We start from the raw sequence: 11,461 nt of genomic DNA, 5'->3' as shown, positions 1-11,461 counted from the left end.
CAACTTTGAGGCCAAGGTATGTAAAAGGCGGACTATCCGGTTTGCATCCAACGACGTTGGACAATTCGCCAATTTCTTCCGCCCCCACTCCAATCCCGTAAAGATTGGATTTTTCCAGATTTATCTTCAAACCTGAACAAAGATAAAAAACACGAAGAATTCTGACTATGTTAGTAATCTCCGGTTTCGACCATTCACCCATCACAATAGCATCGTCAGCGTAGAGAAGGTGAGAAATTATCGGCCCATTGTTAGGTAAAGGAATCCCATTAATGATCTTCGTCTCTAAAGCTTTGTTGATCATGCAAGTCAACGCCTCCATAACCACCAAGAAAAGAAACGGAGAAAGCGGATCACCTTGCCTCATACCCTTCTCGCACCTAAACGTGAAGGTCGGAGAGCCGTTAACCAAAACGGAAGAATTCGCGGATCTAAGCACTCCCGAGATCCAAGAAATCCACTTGCTGTGAAAACCCATTTGGGACAAGATACTCTCAACGAAATCCCAGCTTACATTATCGTAAGCCTTCTCAAAATCGATTTTTAAGATGAAAGCTTTGGACTTTTTCTTCTTAATCCAAGAAATCAATCGTTAACTATGAGCGGGCCATCCAAAATGAACCTCCCTTTGAGAAAAGCCGATTGCGAATCCGATATAACCTCATCTAAAACCAACCTCATTCGGTTAGCAAGCACTTTCGAAATCGTTTTACTAATAACTCCCACCAAGTTAATTGGCCTATAATTATTTAAAGATACCGGGTCTATAACCTTAGGGATCAAGGTTATAAAAGAAGATCCACTCCCAAGACTGATATTACCATTGTTGTAAAACGCATCGAAAATTTTCCGAAAGTCATCCTTGAACAAGTGCCAAAAATGTTTGATAAACCTAAAATTCATCCCATCCGGGCCCGGAGCTTTATCATCCCCACACTCAAAAACCGCCTCCCTTATTTCTTCTTCACGAAACGGCTCTATTAAGAAACTTTTGTTAATTTCCGAGATCTTCTTGATGTTGTGACAAACCAAAGTCGGCCTATTCGAAATGCAATCTTTAAACTTGTCACGAAAGAAAGACAAGATATGTTTCTTAACAAGCTTAGGATTAGAAACCCATGCACCGTTAACAGAAAGGCCGTGAATCGTATTTACCGCTTTCCTATTATTAATCATCGCGTGAAAAAATTTTGAATTTTCATCTCCCTCTAGGGCCCACTTCGAACGCGATCTCTGTTTAAGGTCGGAGTTTTTTCTAAAATCCGCTTCTTTCACGATTTTTCTGTTTTCCAACAAAGTCCACTCTTCTTCTTCGGATAGATCCCTGTTCTCCATCTCTTTTTCTAACTCCTCCAGTTCAGATAACGCCAAAATGACACTTTCCTTTTCTTTACTCAGGAATTCGTCTCTCCAGATTTTAAGCCGAGTTCTAATATGCGCAAACTTGGCCGTAAGACAATTATCTGGGGGGTCAAAATGCACAAAACTCTCGGCGGCCTCAGTAACTACTTCCTCAAAGCCCGGTTGCCCCAACCAGGAGCTGAATACCCTAAAAGGTTTAGGACCGAAATTCTGGTCCTCGACCACCAGAATAATGGGGCAATGATCAGAATGTCTCCCATGCAAAACCCTCACACAAGCCGTCGGCCAAGAGTTGAAAAAATCCGGGCAAATCAGAAAACGATCTAGTTTGCTTAACTTCCTGCCATTGTCCCTGTAGCAAGTGAATTTCCGACCCTGAAGAGGATATTCCAGAAGACCATTTTCATAGATGAAACTGTTAAAATTTTCAGCACAAGCGATTTTGAAATTCGAGTTTAATCTTTCTTCAGCAGTACGGACTGCGTTAAAATCACCCGCTAAAACCCACTGGCCATCATAAGAGCCGATAAGAACCGATATCTCTTCCCACAACATGCGTTTGGCGACCGTGCTTTGTGGAGCGTAAATATTGACCAAGTTAACTGTCTCCCCTTTCCCGACTAACTTACCTCTGATCATCAAAAAGTTTCTATTATGCACAGAGGACTCCACTTTAAAACAGGCTGGATCCCAGATCCATAACAGACCCCCAGAAAGACCCACCGACTCAACAAAAGAAAACTCAAAATTATTATTCCCCCACATGCTAGATAAAAAAGCTCTATGAATAGAATCCAGCTTGGTCTCCTGAATAGCTATGGCCCCAATTTTGTTCTTCATTTTCAACTCTCTAATCCAAATCGCCTTACCACCCCCCACCAATCCTCTTATATTTAGCGACATAATATTCATGGGAAAACTGCGTACTTACCTTCGGACCTAACCGCTTCCTTGATGAGCTCTCCATGGTTTCCGATCTTAGCACCCAGGATATTACCAATTTGAATAGTGGCGTTGACCTCATCCGTTAGATTTGCCTCAAAAGTATCAGCAATTTCATCATCCTCACCCAATTTCGAGTCGATTTCTTCATCGCGAAGCCTATTTTCCTCTGTCTCAGTTCTCTTCAAAATGGTTGGCGTTCTAGGCGAACATTCCAGAGACGGCTGCCTTTGGGGGTCACCCTCCACCAAATTAATGTTTTGGGCCTGTGGAAGAGGATCCAAGTTAAGGTCCAATAAGTATTCACCATTGTCCCTAGCTCTTTTTTTAGGTCTCTCACTCGTGCTTGGACTGGACCTACCTTGATGGACTTGTGATTTGGATCTGGGCCTCAAAACCGGTTTCCTTTTTTTGGGCCCAACACCATTGCCAGTTAAGGTAAAGAAAAACGGATCCCAGTTGCCGCCTTTATTTCCTTGGGGCCCACATGGCTGCATGTGCGGCTCCCCAACGTTCTCGGAATCTGAAACGGTATCTCCAGACCCTATACTGGAGTTATGACGCCTTTCCACATCCTCGGTAACTATGACTGATTCGAACCTTTGAACTTCCTCCGCCGCCTGTCTGATCTCCGGTGAGGCAACCGGAATTTCTTGATCCGGAATTTCTTCGTCACTCTCAGAATTGTCTAGTGACGAATCTTCATCTTCGACTTCCATGTCAATAACCTCTCCCACTGAGTCCGGAGCCCAGTCGATGATCTCCTCATCAATCCATATTTTAAATTTTTTGTCTCTCCATTTCAAGTTCACAGCGCCATGGATTCTTTCCCCCTCTCCGACCAACAGACCGATCCACGTTGTTGAAAGATTGTTGTCTCCTGCTTCCATCTTCGATCCGTGCACAATTAAACCAAAGTGTTCCGCAATGTTGTTAATGACATCATTGTCCGCGAGGTGCATGGGGACACCGGATATCCTAACCCAAGCAATTATTTCGAACGGAAACGATTGGCACTCCCAAGGGTCCAAGGATCGAAACCAATCCTTCCACGTCTGATGATCCAGCAAGAATTTAGAACACGAGTCTTCGTCACTAAATCTGATGAACATGGACAAGCCACCCATATAGGATAAAGACACACCTTTGTAATTAGACACAGAGAGGTACTTGTTTAAGTTTCTCAGGATCGTAAGATCTTTACATCTTCCAACCAACGCGATTCCAATAAGGTCCTTAAACGCTGATGTCTCGTCCGCAATTTCAATGCAAATCTCCGCAACTCTAGCCGGTTTATCCAGATCGACGGACGTGGAGCTCTTATTAGCAAACAAGTCGCTGAATAATCTTCCATTGCCATTCTGAAACGAGGGGGCAAAGTTGATATCTGGTAATTTCTGGGCAGGTCTCTCCTGGGGTTTCGCTTTACCTCTATCTCCTTCTATCTTCCCCCCGTCCACATTAGCGTTTTCCTTCGCAAACCTAGCAAGATTGGCTGTTAGTTTGTGACCTCCCATCTTTGTACCATTGAGCGCTCGTTCCATTTCCTTCACGTCCCGAACATCTTTGAAACTCACAAAACCGAAGCGTCTTCCTGCTTTGTCTACCTTCCTAGCTATGTAAACCCCCACAACCTCACCAAAAACTTTTACGAAATCAGCTACATCCCAGCTATTACATCCCCATGGAAGGTTTGAGATGTAAAACTTAGAGATGTTCCTACATGCCGATGATCTACCTTCGATTCCTTGCTTCCTATTCTTCTTCTTGGATGTGACGTCGTTCCAGCCTCCTCCTTCGTCTCCCGTTGTCTGTTCGCCTCCTCTCATCCCTTTTCGAAGTCCGCTTCCCCTAATTTTTGGTAAAGCACATTTTACTCTTTTTTATTATATTAGCAAGGAGAAGTAAAAAAAAAAATGATGTAAAAAGTGGCCCAAATCCTTCACAAAACGGCAAAAAATCGATTTCATGATTTCATCTCTCTTCCTTTATTTCTGCATCGCCTTTTGCCGCACCAACAACAAAAGCATATTCAAAACTGTATTCAAGTATCAACCCCACCTTTTTCGATCAACCATTTTCATCAATGGCAGCTGCTAATCTTTCTTCTTCTTCTTCTTCTCCTCACACACTTCACCGATCCCTCACAAACCCTCAACCCCTTCATCCTTCTGCTTTCCTCAAACCCCCCTTTCATGATCGTAAATTAGCATCAGTTCGTTGTCAAATCCCCAAATTTGAACCCACAACATCTCATTCTACACACCCCACTTCTTCTTCGTCTTCCACCATTGATTTCCTCACGCTCTGTCATAGCCTTAAGGTTCGTGTTCGTTGCTATTAATATTATTGCTATTGCAGTTCCATTTGTATAGTTAATTTTTTGTGGGTTTTGTTTGAAATTAAGTTTAAAGTTTTGGTTTAATGTTTGCATGAGGTGGTTAATTTGTGACTGTTATTTGGGGGTTGTGATCTTGTTGTATGATTCTGGTAAAGGGTTGATATTTGATAATGTGGATTGTATGTTAATTTTTTTTTTTTTTGGTAATTTGTGAAAAAAAAAGTTGATTTTATCTGTTAAAGATTGCAAATTTGTTTTGAATAAGAATATCTTGGTTTGACAGGCTGAGGGAACAAAGTTTAAGATTGGATAATTAACAGTTATATTCCTGAATCAAAAGATTTGCTTGCTTTTATTCTTTAAGAATCCGATTAATTTCCGAAAAATAAGTTAATCTGCATGCCCTGTAGAAACCACATGGATTATTTGTTTAATAAATTTAGATGTTAATTTGTAGTCACTTGCAGTCATCATATTATGTTCTGTTTTGGCTCAAAAATATATATATGCTCATTGCAAAGTTTGTTAGTTGTTTGTTACTTATATAATCTTTTCCGTCAATGTAGACCACGAAAAGGAAGGGATGGGTCAATCAAGGAATTAAAGGTCCCGAGTCTATTGCCGATCATATGTATCGAATGGCATTAATGGCTTTAGTTGCTGATGATCTTCCCGGTATTAACAGAGAAAGGTCTTATTTTTATTACCCTTTGCTATTGTTTTATTACCGTAGAACCTTACAAAATAAAAGTCGTAAGCTTCGTTTACTTTGAATAGGTGTATCAAGATTGCCCTTGTGCATGACATTGCCGAAGGTACATGTTTATTACTTGTATAATTTTTTTTTTGTCCTATATGAGCTTATAGTGAATAGTGATATACTAATCTGCATTTTATAGCTATCGTGGGCGATATAACACCATCGGATGGTGTACCTAAAGTAGAAAAGAGCAGACTTGAGCAAGCGGCTTTAACCGAGATGTGCGAGGTTCTTGGTGGTGGAAAGAGGGGTACTTTTAAGTTTTCATTACTTGTTATCAAAGATCGATATATTTATATTTTTATGAAATGGGTTTGAACCATTTATCTTTTTTATAACCTACAGCCGAAGAAATAAAGGAACTTTGGAGGGAATACGAGGATAACGCCTCCCTTGAGGCTAATCTTGTTAAAGATTTTGATAAAGTATACTTTTTTATTAATCTTTTCCTTAGCTCATTGTATAACAATTTATAAAAATGTTATTTATTCTTGATATAAACAGATTGAGATGATTCTGCAAGCACTTGAATATGAAACTGGTACGTTTAGGTCACGATCGTATTATCGCTTACAGTAATATTGGACGACTTTCAACCCATTTAACTCATTTGGAAAACGCTTGAAGTAAATAGTTAGAATCAATGGTCTGGCCTAAATATTGTCGATGGGGGCAAAATTTCTTCAACTTTTTTTAAATAAATGCATTTGTTTATCTTGTTTTATTCTGAGATTCTTGTGTAACAATGTTATTGCAGAACATGACAGAATTTTGGACGAGTTTTTCCTCTCAACAGCCGGTAAGTTGGAGTGGTATTTTCATTGTAAACCATCATTCACAAAGAAAATAAAAAAATTATAAATTGCGTATGGGCTCATTTGGGTCAACTCAAATTATACAATTAGTCAATCTGGGTCTACTCAAATTATAAAACGGGTCAAGACGGGTCACTCCTATAAAACTTGCTAACTTAGCACGGGCCCAAGTGGGTCAATGCCACCCGCAATCATTATTTGTTGCCGTCACACTTGTCACCGCTAGCCGCTATAAAAAACTATTGTGGGTGAATCCATTGTGATACGTTTTTTAAACAAACATCTCAACCCACGACCTAAGCAGTCAATAGCGATGTGATAGCGGTTATCGGGCCTTCCAAAATAGCGGTGTCAAATAGCGTCCAGGATAGCGGAACCGCTATTATCGGCGTTGTTGACCGCTATTGACTATTGTTTGACCGATATTGACCGTTATTTTAGATGCCCTGGTTGATGTGGACTCGGAGAAAGATTTCATGGCTTACGTTTAGATCATGTTTCAAATATTGGCACTTTTACGTTTTGGCCTTTGATCTTACTATTAATATTATATATGTATAGATATAAATTCTGCATGATATAAAATTACCGATATCCCACCGCGATAACCTATATCTCAAATATCGGTCCTTGAACGCTATTTGATTTTGGACCGCTGTAACTGCATAGCCCACGACCAGTTTCGTCAGAACACGTTTTGACCCGAACCGAATTGATTTATTTATGAAACTGTTCGTTTTGACCCGTTACCCGCCCCACCTTTTTTTGCCAGGCTTAAAATAATGTATTTGTTTATCTTGTGCATGTTCCCTGCATTCTGAGCTTATTATACATGTACTTGTAATGTTTGCATTGATGTTTGTACTGCAGGGAAGTTTCAGACCGAAATCGGCAAGAGTTGGGCAGCCGAGATCATTGCCAGGCGAAATTCAAGACTGGCAAAGAAACTAAACTAATCAAAGTTATCCCCTTTTGGTCAATAATATGCATCCTGTTTTCATTTTTAATTTATTTTGTAAGCGAATTGCTGATGCATTTTTATTCAATGTGACATCCTATACTCAGAAAGTTGTTACAATGGTTTCAAGATATTAGAGTTTTGAAGCTTCCTTTTTGTAACATATTATTAGGATGAGATCCTAATTTTTGGTATGATAGATGTGGCCATCTGAACTAATTCATTGTATTTTAATTCTAAAACATTTTAAAAATCTTTAGTAATATCAAGTTTATAATCTGACTAGATCGGTATGGTGGAGAGAGAGAGAGAGAGAGAGAGAGAGAGAGAGGGGGAGGGGGGGGGGAGGGAGGGAGGGAGAGAGAGAGTAAAGTGTTTGGATAAAGAAAGATGGTTTTATATATAAGAGAGGAATGAAAAGTGAAGTTAAATGACAGTTTTGCCCTCGCGTGGGGTCCACGTAGCCAACTTAACGTTTAAAATAATCCGATCTAGCGTCAAAGGACAAATGGTGCAAGAGTTTTAAAATGTAAAGAATGATCCTTGTCAATTTAAAAGATAATGGACATCCACCGAAATTTGGTATAAACACGAAGGACGGACATTGTAATTTAACTTTTAAAATATAATCTTTCATAAAATTTCGAGTATACCGTTGCAACGTGCCTGTTTTTATTTACGTCTCGCTATAAATTTTATTCGAAACCGAGTTGTGAGTAGTAATGTACAACTAATTGAATCACACATGTACACGTTATCGAAGCTAGGTCACAATTAGTTTTTCTTTTATATATTTCTATTCTAATAATAAAATGTAATGTATTATTACGTTTCGAATATACCGTTGCGAATGCCTCGTAACGGTATTTGATATAAAAAAATATAGATGGGAGTTTTGTAAAAAATATATATGCACATGATGCTATAGTATTTTTTATTTGATTATTCCTCGTAACTAAATAATACATCGAGTAATAACTAGATAACTAAATAATACATCCAGTAACTTAATAACTAAACCCGGCAACCCCACCCACCCCGAACCTGGGTTGAACCCGATTTATAGCCAACCCGGTTTAGACCCTTTTCAACCCGTAGGGTAGTACTCGGTTCAGATGTTTTTCAGCTACACCGGTTTCAGCCCGGCAGTTTGTAACCCACATGAAACAACCCGATTTGTCAAACCGGTTGAACCCTATTTAATGAACCCACGACAAATAAGTAAACAACTATTTTGCACATGTGCATTAATAGTGAGAAAGAAGATCAAATGCTAAACTACAGCTACGCTAAAGAAGACTGATAGTTTTCATGTCATAATGTTTTTTTAATGATATTATTTTAGTTATTTATGTTTATTATATTTTGTAAAGATTTTTTAATAGGGTTGAGATATAGGGTGGAACTCGATTTGAGAGCCAACTCGTGTCAACCCAACCCGAACTAGTTTCATAGGGTTGAGTTTTACAAACCACCAACTTGGGTTGAACCCAACCCGGTTTAACATTTTCAATCTTCACTTCAAACTGGTTTAGCCCGATTTGTGCACCGCGACATCCAATAATAACTTCATAACTAAATCATACATTGAGTAATAACTTGAGTGGATTAGGATCAAATACAAAGACTCCTTATTGTAAGAATGGTACAAAAAAAACCCACTATAAAAAAAAACCTAAACACCCACCACCACCCAAAAACCTAACCCCCCTATCACCCACCAAAAAAAAAAAAATTGTCGAGAGGAAGTGGGTGGGGGGGGGGGTTAGGTTTTTGGGTGGGGGTGGGTGTTTAGGTTTTGGGTGGTGGTGTAGTGGGTTTAGGTTTTAGGTTATTGGTCACTTGTCGCTCTATAAATCCTTCTTACACTTTTTACAATTAGGAGTCTTTGTAGAATAACTTAACCCTAACTTGAGTAATCAGTTGAAGAGGAAAAACAACAAATACAGATAACGCATGTATGTATAGATCATATTTGATAGGAAAAACTGTAGCATATGCAAAAGGCTTCTTATCAACAGTACCATATATGCAATCTAACAAATCAAAGAACTCTTACCAACACCATATATGCAATCTAACAAACAAATCAAAGACTTCTTATCAACACCGTATATGCAAAACTGGTTTAATCTCATCTAACAAAAAGATCTCTTTCTTATCAACAGAGTATATGCAAAACAGTCATCCGATCAAAACTCATTTCTTCTTCCGGATCAATCCATGGTTGCCCGCCCCACTCCACGGGGTATTTTCTTTACGAACATCTCATCAAAATCCTTGGCATGATAGCCGAGGTACTTTGTTTGTCTTCACATGTGGAAGTGCATGTTGTATATGTGTATATCTTGGCTGTTTATGTTTGTTTTTTTTTGTTAAGGTGCCTTCAAGACTTGTGGTATACCACAAGCTTGTACGCATGAGGAAGGAGGAGGATTACATGCTAATGCTACACGTTAGTGAAATCGAACCAAAGTGGCTTCAAGAGATCGCCTCTCATCAGGTTAGTACACAACAATCATAAAAATCTAAGGAATCCGCTTTTGTGGTACCTGTGATCACAACTTTCATGGACGCTACTTTCATGATCGCTTCCGAATTCTCGGCGTTTGACGTTGCCTTGATGTCAACTCTTGGTAACATGCTATCCAACGGGATTCTGATCGATCGAGCCCGCTCCATGCAGCTCGCTTTGATGTAATTCTTGTGGCACCAGTCTTTAGAAAAATTGGATTTTTTCCAACCATTATACACGTATATAACATAATGAATACACCGGCTATTAGTGGAGATATCAATGTTTTCAGATACACTCATATGGATAAGATCTGCCAACATACCTTAAGCAGTGCCATGTGATCTCAAACATCACCCTCACTTTATCATCTTTTGGACCGTAGAAAATAGAACTTCCAACGGATAGCATCGCGACAATTGAAATGATCTCATTTGAGCACTTATACTTGTCTGATGCAACGATCATCCTGGACAACATTGGATCAAGTGGAATTCGTGCCATCTTTTTACCCAATTGTGTCAACTGATCAGAACCTTCCTCGAGTGCGCTTAAGCTATGTAGTAGCTTAAAAGCTTTGTGTAACGCCTCATTTGGTGGTGGGTCCATAAAATCAGACTTCACCAATTCATGGAACCCGAGAGCCTTTAAACTGAGGACAACATTTGCGAGGTCTGTTCGTTGGATCTCTGGGACCGTGTTATCATCCATACAATCAAGATAGTCAGCAATATACAGTCTAAAGCACATCCCGCCCTTTTCATCTAGCTTGACCCGCCCGTTTCATTGCAGATGCTTTGGATATAGGTGTGACGCTTAGTGATTCCATTCGCGTACACACGTCGTAGCACCTCATCTTAACAGTTCCCTGATCAACCACGTATTTAATACCATCAATTCTTAATGACGTTTTTGCAATGTTAGTAGCAAAGTCACATGGTTCGTGGTACGCTCCGGTACGTGAACCTGAAACAGGGTCGCAATTCGCTAGGTCTCTAAAATTCGGTACGAGTGGAGGTAGGCTCATTTCGGATTGCTTCGGAAGATGTACCATTTAATGTGGTATGATGTACATGTTGAAGTTAACTATAAATAAGTTGGAGGCTCCTAAAAGCAAGATCTTGACATAGTTTGGATAAGCAATACCAACATCCTTCAAAGTAAGATCTTGACATGCATGAAGAGAAAACTTGAAAACAAACTTGACAGAATTTGGCCGGAATTATCTTTAGAGTTGCTCTACGGCTCAAACCGCTCTAAATTAGAGAAAATGGACCTCACCATGGTGTTCGGAACGTCGAAATTAGTAGAAAAAGTGTACCTTTGGCCGGAAAACGGTCGCCAAAAGGTTCGCCGAAAAACCACCGCTGGTACGTGTCGTTGTGGTCGGCTGCCGCCGCCGCCACGGCTCCGCCGTGTGGTGGCTGGATTCTAGTCAACGTATCTTGTGTTCTAGAGAGAGAGAATGTAGAGAGAGGTTAGAGAGAATGGAGGTAGAGAGATAAAGTGTTTGTGAATAATGAATGATCTGGAGGTATATAGGGATTTATATACCTAGGGTTTGGTGGAGTGGGTTTGAACTTTGAAGCCCATCAGCCAAGCCCATCCTTCTTAAGCCCACCATTGTCTGCACACAACTCCGTTTCAGCTTGTTCTTGTGTCAAAATTCTCGTTTTCTCGTGTAAATTTTAATACAAATTAGTTTATATATTAAAACAATTATTTTTATACTCAAAATATTAGTATTTTGCTAATATGGCATTAAATG

General features: G+C 39.7%; 1 protein-coding gene across 1 annotated transcript; it reads left to right on the top strand.

Moving 5' to 3' along the window:
* The first annotated feature begins 3,945 nt into the window (after positions 1–3,945).
* Positions 3,946–7,335, top strand: LOC110872137 (5'-deoxynucleotidase HDDC2). Its single transcript, XM_022120915.2, has 8 exons — positions 3,946–4,627; positions 5,212–5,336; positions 5,423–5,460; positions 5,545–5,655; positions 5,751–5,830; positions 5,910–5,946; positions 6,163–6,204; positions 7,091–7,335. Exons 1-8 carry the CDS (start codon positions 4,391–4,393, stop codon positions 7,174–7,176), a joined length of 756 nt encoding a protein of 251 aa, XP_021976607.1. The 5' UTR covers positions 3,946–4,390; the 3' UTR covers positions 7,177–7,335.
* The last annotated feature ends 4,126 nt before the right edge of the window (positions 7,336–11,461 follow it).

Source organism: Helianthus annuus, chromosome 8 (assembly GCF_002127325.2).
Source record: "Helianthus annuus cultivar XRQ/B chromosome 8, HanXRQr2.0-SUNRISE, whole genome shotgun sequence".
Classification (NCBI taxonomy): domain Eukaryota; kingdom Viridiplantae; phylum Streptophyta; class Magnoliopsida; order Asterales; family Asteraceae; genus Helianthus; species Helianthus annuus.
Note: the sequence above shows the minus strand (reverse complement) of the source record. Positions and strands in the feature narration are given on the sequence as shown.